Source organism: Anguilla rostrata, chromosome 13 (assembly GCF_018555375.3).
Source record: "Anguilla rostrata isolate EN2019 chromosome 13, ASM1855537v3, whole genome shotgun sequence".
NCBI classification, from domain to species: domain Eukaryota; kingdom Metazoa; phylum Chordata; class Actinopteri; order Anguilliformes; family Anguillidae; genus Anguilla; species Anguilla rostrata.
Genome location: NC_057945.1, coordinates 34071890 through 34087130, shown reverse-complemented (window position 1 = coordinate 34087130; position 15241 = coordinate 34071890). Strand labels below are relative to the sequence as shown.

The following is a 15241-nucleotide window of genomic DNA, read 5'->3' as shown; positions in this document are numbered from 1 at the left end:
CAATATTGCAGTCTCGCCTTAAAGGAACCTCAGTGGTCCTCCAGCCATTATTATATCCCTGTGGTCTCCTTTCACACTGAAGAAGTAATGAATTTAAAAAACTCATGGCTGGTTATTGAAGCCACCGGTTTGATGTTAAATTTGAGAGATGGCTGAGTTTCCTGCCAGAAACCAAACCATAGAAACACAGGGTACAGAAGGCAAGCACATGCAAAGTCAAATCAAATTTTATTTGTATAGCGTATTTTACAGCAGTTGTCACAATATGCTTTACAGACCTGGTCTAGACCCCCACAGAAGCAAGCCTAAGGCAACAGTGGTGAGGAAAGACCCCCTGTGGCAGATGGGAAGAAGTAACGACTAAACCTCATTGGGTTGAAAATTAAAACTTATGATAGTTTCTTCTGTCCAGGTTCACACTAAATTTTTGCTGGGCAGTAGAAAAACATTTTACTTTTCAACCTAATTAGGCATTTTTGTAGGAGTTGAAGATTCAGCCAGCCCTTATTGCATAGAAGATAACAAGTAATGTTGAATAGCATAGAAAACATAATTTCAAAACCTGTGAAATACAAGATGGTAATAATGATGTGGATAAAAACGCTAGCACACTCGCTTCAATGCCAAGCCTCGTCAGTACGGCCATGGCAAGCAAGCTCTTTAGGTAGAGTGTGATGGACTTTCACCCTACTTACAGCCCTAACAAAAACCTGCCCCCGCACCTTTGTCAGTTAAGATCAAACACTTGTGGTCTAAATTGTTTCACGGACCAGAACCAGGAAACGTGCAGCATCGCAGAGGTTACACATATCACGGCTTGCAGCGTAACAAACGTATGCTTACGGATGCTGATTAGGAGACCTGTTGAACATTTGTAGAGTGTTCAGCACAGAATGTTGAAAATGTTTTAAGATCATTATTTATGGCTCCTAAAGTTGGCTTTGCAGAGCTTTGTGGTTGCTAAAGCTGGCTTTCCAGAGTGATCAATGATAGATATTCCAAGATCCAGTGATAAAATGGTGCAGTGTGTGACAGAACAGCCCTTCCTTCCCTGGCTAAGACAGTAAAGCTTCATAACAATTCCTCCCATTTTTGAATACCTGGCCTCAGTCCAATGCCACTCCTTCTGTGAACAGAACGAGGAAACCGGTTTGCTTCCTTCCACCCTGTTTCAGAATAAATGAAACTACCTCCACAGAAACCAAATAAAAACTGCCTGCCGTTCTCCTGGTGTGTGGATAAAATGACTGACTCTAGCATCCCTGTGGAGCAGGATGAGTTAAGCTGTCCAGTCTGTCTGGATTTGTTTAATAATCCGGTGACTGTTCCCTGTGGACATAGTTTCTGCATGAATTGCATTAGACGTTGCTGGGATAGGGAGGATGGTACAGGAATCTATCACTGCCCCCAGTGCCAACAGACTTTCCAGTCCAGACCTGTTCTGGGCAAGAACATAGTGCTGGCCAACTTGGTGGAGGAAAAAAACCAGTGCGGACCTGGACCTGGACCTGGACCAGGACTCGGACCTGGAACCGGACTTGGACTTGGACCTGGAACTGAATTCGGACTCGGACTTGAACCTGTCTGGTGCGACGTGTGCCCCAAGGGAATGCAGCTAGCCGTGAAATCCTGCCTGCAGTGCCTGGCGTCCTACTGCAAAGCTCACCTGGGTCCACACAACGAATCCTCAGCTCTAAAAAAGCACCAGCTGACCGAAAGCACGACACACCTGCAGGATTTGGTCTGTGCTGTCCACAGAGAACCGCTGAAGGTTTACTGCCGCACCGACCAACGATGCTTCTGTCTCCTGTGCACGATGGACCAGCACAAACATCACGACACAGTCTCTGCTGTGGCCGAATGCGCTGAGAGGCAGGTTAGGACCTGTGGCATCTTACTAGCTGTAATATTGAGAGAGTGGGTGCTAACTGCATTTATAAGGATATTGTTCCTGTTCTTTTGGGGAATTCGAGTATGTTTATTAGTTTATGCTATTTTGGTATCAAATATGCTTTTTTTAAGTTACATTATTCTATGCCAAATCTCATTTGTCAAACTTTTTTTTAATGTCCTCAGTGGATATGCTATATTAATGCATTTAAACTTGTTTTGCAAATTTTGGTGATATTCTTTTTAAAATGAACTTTATATTATTCAGTAAACCACTGATGTGTTGCTGAACGATAGTTACATTACATTACATTACATTACATTACAGGCATTTGGCAGACACTCTTATCCAGAGCGACGTACAACAAAGTGTATAACCATAACCAGGAACAAGTATGACGAAACCCCTAGAGAGAAGTACCGGTCCAAGTGCAGGGAACAACCGCATAGTTCAACTTAGACCCTGAAGGTTAAACTGATTAACACTAACAACGAGAACGGCAACAACGCAGTCTATGGAAAAAATACAAGCAGTAGTTAAGACAGTTAATGCACCTAAGTCACCTACGAAACAGCTGCCTAGTTACAACCCTAAACTTACAGTCATTTACAGGGGGGTAGGGAGGGATGGGGAGAGGTGCAGCCTGAAGAGGTGAGTCTTCAGTCGTCGTTTGAAATGGGTCAGTGTCTCAGCTGTTCTGACCTCCACAGGGAGGTCATTCCACCATCGTGGGGCCAGAACAGACATGAGACGTGTTTTGGAAACTGGTTCTGGTTACTTTTACACAATTACTGTATGTTGTTTGTCTGTGCATGTTTTTATGTGGAAAAAGCAGCACAGGAAGTTGATACATTTAGATTACATTTTTATCCATCTGTAGTGAATGTAACTTAAATATCCAACAGATTTGCCTGCATTAGATCATTTTGGTTATTGATCAATTACTGGGGTTGGATTTTTAAATTGGGGAGTCATGTTAAATCAATTCACTTGTTGTGTTTATTTCCTCAGAAATCAGCACAGACAAATTTCCAGAAATGGATCCAGGAGAGAGAGAAGAAGCTGCTGGATACTAGACAGGCAGAGCATTTGCTCACAGTGAGTTCTGACCACTGATAAAAGCTTAATGCCCTATATCTTATCAGAGACCAACCTAAGCCTTCCTCCTGTGAACCAGAGAGATCGCCGCTTGTTAGACATTGCATTACGTGCATTTAGCAGACACTCTTATCCGGAGAGGCTTGCACAACTTTTTTATTTTTTTTTTTTACATTGCATTTACATTGCATTCATTTATACAGCTGTATACGTATATACTGAAGCCATGCAGGTTAAGTACCTTGCTCAAGTGTACTACCTGTGAATCGAACCTGTGACCTTTGCAAGACCAGCTCCTTATCCATTACACTGCCGCATATTAAGATATGGTATAGTGACGATATTCTTCCTTGTTCCACGTGTCCCTTAAACAGCACGCTGCTCGGACAGCAGTAGAGGAGAGTGAGAGGCTCTTTGCTGATATCATCCACTCCATTGAAGGACAGCGCTCAAGGGTAAAGGAGCTGATCCTGTGTGAAGAGAGGAAAGCACTGGTCCCTGTCAAAAGCCTACAGGAGAGACTGGAGCAGGAGATCACTCAGCTGAGAGGGAGGGATGCTGAGCTTCAGAAACTAGCACAAATGGAGGACCCCATCTCTTTTCTCCAGGTAAAATGACTGCTTTTCGGAAATGGTGCTGCCTTTCACACGGACCTCTACAACATGGACCCTATCCTCTTCTACCACCCCCTATGCTGAAGTCCCATTTTGGCAATCGCAAACATTTAGTTCAGACTTGGTCTCTTTTTGTGTCTCTTCAGCGCTGGAGGTTTCTCTCTACCGATCCTGGGCCCTGTATTGTACCAGGAGTCACTGCAGTTCCAAACCACTCCTTCGAGTTCGTAAGCAAAGCTGTTTCTGAGCTGAAAGACCAAATGGAGACCGTCTGCCAGGATAAATTTGACAAGTTATTAGAAAAAGGTTAGAAGAGAAAACTTATAAAGAGCTGGTGTATATTATAACAAGGGTATAAAAATGGGAGATAGAACTGGGAGGTTCTTTTTTATTGCAGGAAACTTACCGTTAAAAGAATACATTTTAAAATTTGAGTGCAAATATTGCTTCGACAGCAAAATAGAAATGTAGCTATTTCTGCACAGCAACATTTTTATTTTAGCCAATATGCATGTTTTTGTTAAGCTGACGTGAATTCAGGAGACCCCCGACATCTGCCAGTACGCTTTTCAATTCTGCATGTTGATGTTGTGAACTACAGAGACAATTCAGTTGGTTTGACTGAAAGGGGAAAAGTCCCTGCTAGTCTGAACTTGCTGCTTTCCTTAGATTTGTATTATTGACCCAGAGTACAGTTTCTTCTGAGTGTCTTACTTCTTTCTTCTGTGTGCCAGTCTCCAGAGTGAATAAAGTGTCTGCTCCTCCATCTCGAAAGCACAGGACCAGAGCAGAGTCACCATGTAAGTGTTGTTAGCCTGATATAGAGACTGGTACAGAGGTAGCATGCTCAGATTCTGTCCACACACAGCATCGACAGTGGTTGGATCTTTGTAAGTGCTTGTATTTTGTGGGGAGCTGTCAAGATTTGAAATGCACTCATTGTCCTCACAAAGCCACTAAAAATAAATTTAATAAAGCTTTCAATTGTTCAACGTACACTGCAGTTCAACTATTATTTTTATTCACTAATAGAAATGGTATTTGTTTTGAGAAATTTTGTTGCATATAATGCATTTTACTGAAAATATTCATAAAAAATCTAAGCATACATGAAGGCATTTTACCCTTTTATCATTAGCAAAATTGGCACTTACTGTAAATTGTTTTAGATGTGTGTGTGATGTTTCTGGGTGTGGTGCTCTTTTCTATGTGGGGAGGGGTAGATGTGGCTAGGGTAGTGTTTGTCTTTTTTAGGGAGGTCAAATGATATGCCTGCAATGTAATCACAATGGACGTTCCACAAACCTAAAACAAAATTGGCATCTTGCCTCACTTTAACAGGTCATTTAACAAGGAAATATATAAAAGTAGATAAATATATTAGAATAGATAAAGCTATTAAATTGTTTCAAAAGTACACTGACAGTTCAACGATATGACTTTTATTACTTTAGAAGTCAGAAATTATTATTTGTTTATGAGCATTTGTGTCTGCACTTAATGCTTCACCAAAATCAGTGGGGTCATTATAAAAACCTAACCACATTGAGGGCATTAGTACACCTTTTATCATAAGAAACACTCACTATGAAATGTTTTAGATGTTAATTGGTTCTTATTTACTCATGTTTGTATAGTTTGGTGTCATAAAAGCGTTACAGCTGCCGGTGTCCTGAGGGACTTCTACAACCATTTCAGAAGCAAAATGGCACCATAAACACCTGCACTCACTCTTTTATTCAAACTAACCCCAGAAGGGATTTTGTATTGGTGAAATGAAATGCCATTCAAATTGTGGCCAATTCTTATCTTGACATCATTACATTACAGCCATTTAGCAGACGCTCTTATCCAGAGAGGCTTACACAACTTTTTACACACCATCCCATTTGTTCAATTCTAAAGTTATGACGTGAAATAGGGCCATGTTTTCTGACTTGGCTAGGCAACTAAACCTAATACAAACAACATTTATATCTTCACCAAGATCTTGTCTACAGTAATGTATAAAGTATTTTAGTTTTATAAATGGCTGTTTTTTTATTACGGTGAAAAGGAGACACGTGCATCACCTTCTGGGTTGCGATTCCCCAGCAGCTAGAATAGTATTCCACAGCTAGATAACCTGCTGCCAGTGTACATGTTTTTTGGTGGCTGTCACCAGACCCTAGACATAACGATTGTTGTTATTTCATGACATTTTTTGCATCTAGGAATCTTCTCTGCATTTCAAGTTTAGTTTCTTCATGACTCTGCCACACTCCAATGCCAATCAAAATATTAAAAACAGTGGAAAACAAGAAAAAAAAGTGTTTTAAAAAAGTGCCTTGTTGCCTTTCATTTGAGTTCAGCTGGTTGGATTTGTTGTGTCTGTTCCTACAGCGACTTCCACTAGCAGAACAGAACTGCGGAAACTCAGATCTGGGGAGACAGGAAATGGTTGTGGGCCCCGTGGTGAGTCATGTTCACTCTTTCAGTAATAAGATGTTTTGTGACACTGTAGTGGCTGCTCAGTTTCCGACTATGTATAAATATATATATATGAAATATATAAAAATGTGAATAAAAATCTGGTAAAAACAATAAACAGAGACAAATATATTCTTGCAAAAAAAAATGCTGTTAGTTCAGTAGATCGATTTGACAATAACTATGGTAAATCGCATTGATCTCAGTATACAGTGTAGTTCCAGTGCAAAAATAAGAACCCTTTGTAGGCTACGTGAAACACCACCTCCCCGTCTATACACTCATCAATACCCTCAAATTCAGAATGTCTAAATTTTGAAGTAAGGAAATCTAATTATTTGAGATCCTGAAGTTGTTTTGTATCACGTCTTTTTTAAACTTTTGCTGTATTGTTAAGTGTTTTGCATTTGCATATGCCGCAAGTCTCTTCACTCACTGTGTCTCCATTTCTGCAGCGACTAAAGTGCAAATTCTGGAAAGTCCTGAATCATTGCCAGAGCCTAGGACCAGAGAAGAGTTCTTAAAATGTGAGTCACTTTACTTTCAAAGTGTACACTAACTGCTGACTGTGGCCAGTAGCTCCACAGGGCGATGTGCAAATGGTGATTGCGTCGCCCAGGGTATGGGAGGGTTCAGTCCGTTATTAGTCCAAGTTTCATTGCTATCTGGTGACCTCCACTGGTCTAGCAGGTACCTGTGTACTGCAAGCGAAAGTTACATATGAAAGGTCTTCCTCCAACTCCACTCTACGAGAGCTTAGCATGAACATATCTGTGGCTGCAAGGGAGTTGGATAAGTTCAGCTCCACTTTGGGTGCCAAAATTATAGCACAACCAAAAACGTATCACACTGGGAACAGTCATGATGTGAACTTAAAACACGTACAGTAAACACACTTCACACAGTCTGAGCATGCTGACACCCTCTACTCTTCCCTCCGCAGACGCCTGTGAGCTCACGCTCGACCCCAACACGGCACACGCACAGCTGCTTCTCTCGGACCGTGACAGAGAGGTGAGACGGGTGAAAGAGAAGCAAAGGTATCCAAATAGCCCAGAGGGATTTGACTTCAATTGTCAGGTCCTCTGCAGGCAGGCCCTGTCAGGGAGACGCTGTTACTGGGAGGCCGAAGTGAAGGGGAATAAGGCGGAAATAGCGGTCGCATACAAAGGGATTAAGAGGAAAGATGGGGACCGATCCAATTCATTCGGCAGGAATGACAAATCCTGGAGTCTGTGTTGCATAAATGGAGTCTACTCCATTTTCCACAATAAAAATGCGATCCGATTACCTGTCCCATACTGTTCTAAGGTTGGTGTGTACCTGGATCACCCAGCTGGCACGCTGTCATTTTACAGTGTCTCTGACATCATGAGCCTCATACACAGGGTGGAGACTAAGTTCACTGAGCCTGTGTATGCTGGGTTTTGGATTGGGGAACAGTGTAGTGTGAAACTCATGGCCCTTGTCCATCACCCTAACATAGCGCGCCGTACCACGTTGTGAAACCGATACCATGGCTTCTGGATGCGTTTCCATCGCCAGCAGAAGTGTACTGTGTATAGTCCTCGGAACTAAATTTTGCTACTACCAACTGCCATTTTCAAACGGCTGGTAATACAATCCAGGGCTCATCCCCCCAAAATCACTGGTTTTCAGTGTAAGTAGGCATCTGGTGTTTAATATAATCCTTACTGTCCCAGCATTAGGGAGTTGTTGTAAATAGGAGAAAAAAACAGGCCGGTTAAGAAAAAATAAGAAAAAAAAACGGTGACAAATAAGACATAGGCAATGTAATGTTGTTGGGTATCAGCTCTGACTGAAATGAAATCTGAAATCAACATTTGGCCAATAATTTATCCTCAGATCACGAAGACATAATGTGTGCGTTGTGCGGTCCATGTGAAATAAATACGAGTGGGTAATAAAAGATTTTAAAATGTATTTTTTACCTTTATGAAAATATTCTAAAATGTTAAAATATGATTAGGCAGGGCTTCTTAGGAATATGGTTCTAGGCCTCCATCTTATACTCCTTTCTCACAAGCAGCCACATATAACCTCTGTATCATTACTGTTTTTTTTTGTTTTGTCTTTTTTTTTTTGCAATAAAATTTCCCTCCAATAAATATTTGTGCAAACTGATCTTCTGGTGTTACCCTCCCTGAATGCTGAATGCGTAGGTGCTTTTGCATTCCAAACCAGTGTGGAACAATATATTAATAATGATGTGGATAAAAATGTTAACCCTTCTGTAGCACTCTCGCTTCAATGCCAAGCCTCGTCAGCACGGCCATGGCAAGCAAGCTCTTTAGGTAGAGTGTGATGGACTTTCGCCCTACTAACAGCTCTAACAAAAACCTGCCCCCGCACCTTTGTCAGTTAAGATCAAACACTTGTGGTCTAAATTGTTTCACGGACCAGAACCAGGAAACGTGCAGCAACGCAGAGGTTACACAGATCACGGCTTGCAGCGTAACTAACGTATGCTTATGGATGCTGATTAGGAGACCTGTTGAACATTTGTAAAATGTTCAGCACAGAATGTTGAAAATGTTTTAAGATCATTATTTATGGCTGCTAACGTTGGCTTTGCAGAGCTTTGTGGTTGCTAAAGCTGGCTTTCCAGCGTGATCAATGATAGATATTCCAAGGTCCAGTGATACACACTGCACCAACATTGCATTTTAACAGAACAGCCCTTCCTTCCCTGGCTAAGGCAGTAAAGCTTCATAACAACTCCTCTCATTTTTGAAAACCTGGCCTCAATCCAAGGCCACTCCTTCTGTGAAAAGAACCAGGAAGTCGGTTTGCTTCCTTCCGCCCTGTTTCAGAATAAACGAAACTTCTCCGCCACAGAAATCTGAAACCAAATCAAAACTGCCTGCCGTTCTCCTGGTGCGTGGATAAAATGGCTGAATCTAGCATTCAGCCTTCCGAGTCCAGACCTGTTCTGGGCAGGAACGGAGTGCTGGCCAACTTGGTGGAGTGCAGACCTGGACTTGAACCTGGACCTGTCTGGTGCGACGTGTGCCCCAAGGGAATGCAGCTAGCCGTGAAATCCTGCCTGCAGTGCCTGGCGTCCTACTGCGAAGCTCACCTGGGTCCACACAACGAATCCTCAGCTCTAAAAAAGCACCAGCTGACCGAAAGCACGACACACCTGCAGGATTTGGTCTGTGCTGTCCACAGAGAACCGCTGAAGGTTTACTGCCGCACCGACCAACGATGCGTCTGTCTCCTGTGCGTGATGGACAAGCACAAACATCACGTCACAGTCTCTGCTGTGGCCGAACGCGCTGAGAGGCAGGTTAGGACCTGTGGCATCTTACTAGCTGTAATATTGAGAGAGTGGGTGCTAACTGCATTTATAAGGATATTGTTCCTGTTCTTTTGGGGAATCCGAGTATGTTTATTAGTTTATGCTATTTTGGTATCAAATATACTTTTTTTAAGTTACATTATCCTATGCCAAATCTCATTTGTCAAACTTTTTTTTATCTCCTCAGTGGATATGCCATATCAATGCATTTAAACTTGTTTTGCAATATTTTGGTGATATTCTTTTTAAAACAAACTTTATATTATTCAGTCAACCACTGATGTGTTGCTGAACGATAGTTACTTTTACACAATTACTGTATGTTGTTTGTCTGTGCATGTTTTTATGTGGAAAAAGCAGCACAGGAAGTTGATACATTTAGATGACATTTTTATCCATCTGTAGTGAATGTAACTTGAATATCAAACAGATTTGCCTGCATTAGGTCATTTTGGTTATTGATCAATTACTGAGGGTGGATTTTTAAATTGGGGAGTCATGTTAAATCAATTCACAGCACTTGTTGTGTTTATTTCCTCAGAAGTCAGCACAGACAAATTTCCAGAAATGGATCCAGGAGAGAGAGAAGAAGCTGCTGGACACAAGACAGGAAGAGCATTTGCTCACAGTGAGTTCTGACCACTGATAAAAGCTTAATGCCCTATATCTTATCAGAGACCAACCTAAGCCTTCCTCCTGTGAACCAGAGAGATCGCCGCTTGTTAGACATTGCATTACGTGCATTTAGCAGACACTCTTATCCGGAGAGGCTTGCACAACTTTTTTTTTTTTTTTTTACATTGCATTTACATTGCATCCATTTATACCGCTGTATACCTATATACTGAAGCCATGCAGGTTAAGTACCTTGCTCAAGTGTACTACCTGTGAATCGAACCTGTGACCTTTGCAAGACCAGCTCCTTATCCATTACACTGCCGCATATTAAGGTATGGTATAGTGACGATATTCTTCCTTGTTCCACGTGTCCCTTAAACAGCACGCTGCTCGGACAGCAGTAGAGGAGAGTGAGAGGCTCTTTGCTGATATCATCCACTCCATTGAAGGACAGCGCTCAAGGGTAAAGGAGCTGATCCTGTGTGAAGAGAGGAAAGCACTGGTCCCTGTCAAAAGCCTACAGGAGAGACTGGAGCAGGAGATCACTCAGCTGAGAGGGAGTGATGCTGAGCTTCAGAAACTAGCACAAATGGAGGACCCCATCTGTTTTCTCCAGGTAAAATGACTGCTTTTTGGAAATTGTGCTGCCTTTCACACAGACCTCTACAACATGGACCCTATCCTCTTCTACCACCCCCTATGCTGAAGTCCTATTTTGGCAATCGCAAACATTTAGTTCAGACTTGATCTCTTTTTGTGTCTCTTCAGCGCTGGAGGTTTCTCTCTACTGATCCTGGGCCCTGTATTGTACCAGGAGTCACTGCAGATCCAAACCTCTCCTTCCAGTTTGTAAGCAAAGCTGTTTCTGAGCTGAGAGACCAACTGGAGACCGTCTGCCAGGATAAATTTGACAAGTTATCAGAAGAAGGTTAGAAGAGAAAACTTATAAAGAGCTGGCGTATATTATAACAAGGGTATAAAAATTGGAGATAGAACTGGGAGGTTCTTTTTTATTGCAGGAACCTTACCGTTAAAAAAATACATTTTAAAATTTGAGTGCAAATATAGCTTCAACAGCAAAATAGAAATATAGCTATTTCTGCAAAGCAACATTTTTATTTTAGCCAATACGCATGTTTTTGTTAAGCTGACGTGAATTCAGGAGACCCCCCCCCCCCCAACGTCTGCCAGTACGCTTTTCAATTCTGCATGTTGATGTTGTGAACTACAGAGACAATTCAGTTGGTTTGACTGAAAGGGGAAAAGTCCCTGCTAGTCTGAACTTGCTGCTTTCCTTAGATTTGTATTATTGACCCCTCAAAACAGAAATCCAGAGTACAGTTTCTTCTGAGTGTCTTACTTCTTTCTTCTGTGTGCCAGTCTCCAGAGTGAATGAAGTGTCTGCTCCTCCATCTCGAAGGCACAGGACCAGAGCAGAGTCACCATGTAAGTACTGTTAGCCTGAGCTAGAAACCGATACAGAGGTAGCATGCTCAGATTTTGTCCACACACAGCATCGAGTGGTTGTCTTTGCAGAGTGCTTGTATTTCGTAGGGAGGTCAAATGATATGCCTGCAATGTAATCACAATGGACGTAAATATATTAGAATAGATAAAGCTATTCAATTGTTTCAACAGTACACTGACAGTTCAACGATATTACTTTTATTACTTTAGAAGTCAGAAATTATTATTTGTTTATGAGCATTTGTGTCTGCACTTAATGCTTCACCAAAATCAGTGGGGTCATTATAAAAATCTAACCACATTGAAGGCATTATTAAACCTTTTATCATAAGAAAAACTCACTATGAAATGTTTTAGATGTTAATTGGTTCTTATGTACTCACATTTGTATAGTTTGGTGTCCTAAAGATGTTACAGCTGCTAGTGTCCTGATGGACTTCTACAACTATTTCTGATGCAAGACGGCACCAACAAAACCTGCACTCACTCTTTTATTTAAAATAACCCCAGAAGGGTTTTATATAGGTGAAATGAAATGCTACTCAAATTGTGGCCAATTCTTGTCTTGACATCATTACATTACATTATAGGCATTTAGCAAATGCAGTTATCCAGAGAGACTTACACAACGTTTTACACACCATCCCGATTGTTCAATTCTAAAGTTATGACGTGAAATAGGGCCATGTTTTCTGACTTGGCTAGACAACTAAACCTAACACGAACAACATTTATATCTTCACCAAGATCTTGTCTACAGTAATGTATAAAGTATTTTAGTTTTATAAATGGCTGTTTTTTATTACGGTGAAAAGGAGATGTGCATAGCCTTCTGGATTCCCCAGCAGCTAGAATAGTATTCCACAGCTAGATAACCTGCTGCCAGTGTACATGTTTTTTGGTGGCTGTCACCAGACCCTAGACATAACGATTGTTGTTATTTCATGACATTTTTTGCATCTAGGAATCTGCTCTGCATTTCAAGTTTAGTTTCTTCATGACTCTGCCACACTCCAATGCCAGTCAAAATATTAAAAACAGTGGAAAACAAGAAAAAAAGTGTTTTAAAAAAGTGCCTTGTTGCCTTTCATTTGAGTTCAGCTGGTTGGATTTGTTGTGTCTGTTCCTACAGCGACTTCCACAAGCGGAACAGAACTGCGGCAACTCAGATCTGGGGAGACAGGAAATGGTTGTGGGCCCCGTGGTGAGTCATGTTCACTCTTTCCGTAATAAGATGTTTTGTGACACTATAGTGGCTGCTCAGTTTCCGACTATGTATAAATATATAAAAATGTGAATAAAAATATGGTAAAAACAATAAACAGAGACAAATTTCTTCTTGCAAAAAAAATGCTGTTAGTTCAGTAGATCAATTTGACAATAACCATGGTAAATTGCATTGATTGCAAAAATAAGAACCCTTTGTAGACTACATGAAACACCACCTCCCCGTCTATACACTCATCAATACCCTCAAATTCAGAATGTTGAAATTTTGAAGTAAGGAAATCTAATTATTTGAGATCCTGAAGATGTTTTGTATTACATGTCTTTTTTAAACGTTTGCTGTATTGTTAAGTGTTTTGCATTTGCATATGCCGCAAGTCTCTTCACTCGCTGTGTCTCCATTTCTGCAGCGACTAAAGTGCAAATTCTGGAAAGTCCTGAATCATTGCCAGAGCCTAGGACCAGAGAAGAGTTCTTAAAATGTGAGTCACTTTACTTTCAAAGTGTACACTAACTGCTGACTGTGGCCAGTAACTCCACAGGGCGATGTGCAAATGGCGATTGCGTCGCCCAGGGTATGGGACGGTTCTGCCGGTTAGGGGTCCAGGTTGCATTGCTATCTGGCGACCTCCACTGGTCTAGCAGGTACCTGTGTACTGCAAGCGAAAGTCACATATGAAAGGTCTTCCTCCAACTCCACTCTACGAGAGCTTAGCATGAACATATCTGTGGCTGCAAGGGAGTTGGATAAGTTCAGCTCCACTTTGGGTGCCACACTGGGAACAGTCATGATGTGAACTTAAAACACGTACTGTAAACACACTTCACACAGTCTGAGCGTGCTGACACCCTCTACTCTTCCCTCTGCAGACGCCTGTGAGCTCACGCTCGACCCCGACACGGCACACGCACAGCTGCTTCTCTCTGACCGTGACAGAGAGGCGACGTGGGTGAAAGAGAAGCAAAGGTATCCAAATGGCCCGGAGAGATTTGACAAGTGTCAGGTGCTCTGCAGCGAGGCCCTGTCAGGGAGACGCTGTTACTGGGAGGTCGAAGTGAGGGGGAATAAGGCGGAAATAGCGGTCACGTACGAAGGGATTAAGAGGAAAGGTAGGGGCCGAGGCGCTTCATTTGGCGGGAATGATAAGTCCTGGAGTCTGGATTGCATAAATGGAGCCTACTCCATTTGCCACAACAATCATGCGACCAACTTAGCTGTCCCATACTGTTGTACTGGTGATCCAGGTACACCCTATAAGGTAGGGGTGTACCTGGATCACCCAGCTGGCACGCTGTCATTTTACAGTGTCTCTGACATGAGCCTCATACACAGGGTGGAGACTAAGTTCACTGAGCCTGTGTATGCTGGGTTTTGGATTGGGGAACAGTGTAGTGTGAAACTCATGGCCCTTGCCCATCACCGTAACGTACCGCGCTGCCCCTGGTTGTGAAACCGAGATCATGGCTTCTGGATGCGTTTCCATCGCCAGCAGAAGTGTACCGTGTATAGTCCTCGGAACTGAATTTCGCTGCTCCTCCAGAGAGTGAAACATCATACGCTGAGCAAACCAACTGCCATTTTTAAACAGCTGGTTATGCAATCCTAGTGCTGCCAGTGTCAGATGGCTCATCCAGCCAAATCACAGTGTAAGTAGGTATCCGTTGTTTAACATAATCTTTACTGTCCCAGCATTAGGGAGTTATAAATAGGAGAAAAAAAAACAGGCAGCTTCACAAACGGTGATAAATAAGACACAGGCAACAGAACGTTGTTGGATGTCAGCTGTGACTGAAATTAAATCAGAAATGTCAATAATTAATTCTCAGATCACAAAGCCATAATGTGTGCTTTGTGCAGTAGATGTGAAATGAAAGAGTGGGTAGTAAATGTATATAAAATGTATTTTTTACCTTTATAAAAATATTCAAAAATGTGAAAAAATAATTAGGTAGGGCAGCTTGGTGCTCTCTAATCCATGCTTAAAAGGCTTCTTAGAAATACTGTTCTAGGCCTCCATCTTGTCCTCTTTTTTTTTCAAAATCAGCCTCATATAACCTCTATCATTATTGTTGTTTTTTTACAATAAAATTTTGCTACAATAAATATTTGTGTAGCTTGGACCTCTGGTGTTACCCTCCCTGAATACACAGTTGCTTTTTCATTCCAGACCAGTGTGGAAACTATATGTTTGTTCATTAAATAATTTTGATATGAGAAAGATGATTGATTGATCATTAGTTGATTGAAGATTGTGGTATTTGTGGTGGCACTTAATAATAAAGGCAGTCAAACCCAGATTCAGGAATCTGACAGTGTGAGGGATTTCTTATCCTCCCCTCATTCAAGCTAATAAGTGACAACCCTAAAAGAGGGATTATGATGGATGGGGAAGGTAATATCAGTAAGTATTGCTTTGATGAATAATTTCATTAGTCTTCTTAAAGTCTGTACTATAGGATTTCATGGATGGTCATCTTTAAAATGTAAAAATAGGATTATAACATTGTTGATAATGTTATTAATCCCTATAAAGC

At 41.6% G+C, this 15241-nt stretch overlaps 2 protein-coding genes across 2 annotated transcripts; both read left to right on the top strand.

Moving 5' to 3' along the window:
* The first annotated feature begins 66 nt into the window (after window positions 1-66).
* On the top strand, window positions 67-8217 carry LOC135237177 (tripartite motif-containing protein 16-like). Its single transcript, XM_064304005.1, has 8 exons — window positions 67-1876; window positions 2903-2989; window positions 3364-3597; window positions 3750-3909; window positions 4338-4403; window positions 5986-6057; window positions 6528-6599; window positions 7016-8217. Exons 1-8 carry the CDS (start codon window positions 1181-1183, stop codon window positions 7576-7578), a joined length of 1950 nt encoding a protein of 649 aa, XP_064160075.1. The 5' UTR covers window positions 67-1180; the 3' UTR covers window positions 7579-8217.
* Window positions 8218-8306: 89 nt separating this feature from the next.
* Window positions 8307-14810, top strand: LOC135237178 (tripartite motif-containing protein 16-like). Its single transcript, XM_064304006.1, has 8 exons — window positions 8307-9382; window positions 9936-10022; window positions 10395-10628; window positions 10781-10940; window positions 11393-11458; window positions 12612-12683; window positions 13117-13188; window positions 13577-14810. The coding sequence occupies exons 1-8, from the start codon at window positions 8984-8986 to the stop codon at window positions 14155-14157; spliced, it is 1671 nt and encodes a 556-aa protein (XP_064160076.1). The 5' UTR covers window positions 8307-8983; the 3' UTR covers window positions 14158-14810.
* The last annotated feature ends 431 nt before the right edge of the window (window positions 14811-15241 follow it).

Bases quoted from the DNA above. Each gene is read 5' to 3' on its own strand.
- LOC135237177 (XM_064304005.1), top strand. From the start codon at position 1,181: ATGAAACTACCTCCACAGAAACCAAATAAAAACTGCCTGCCGTTCTCC. The intron at 1,877-2,902 runs GTTAGGACCTGT...TTATTTCCTCAG, and splicing joins CCGAATGCGCTGAGAGGCAG to AAATCAGCACAGACAAATTT. The intron at 6,058-6,527 runs GTGAGTCATGTT...CCATTTCTGCAG, and splicing joins AAATGGTTGTGGGCCCCGTG to CGACTAAAGTGCAAATTCTG.
- LOC135237178 (XM_064304006.1), top strand. From the start codon at position 8,984: ATGGCTGAATCTAGCATTCAGCCTTCCGAGTCCAGACCTGTTCTGGGC. The intron at 10,023-10,394 runs GTGAGTTCTGAC...TCCCTTAAACAG, and splicing joins AGGAAGAGCATTTGCTCACA to CACGCTGCTCGGACAGCAGT. The intron at 10,629-10,780 runs GTAAAATGACTG...GTGTCTCTTCAG, and splicing joins ACCCCATCTGTTTTCTCCAG to CGCTGGAGGTTTCTCTCTAC.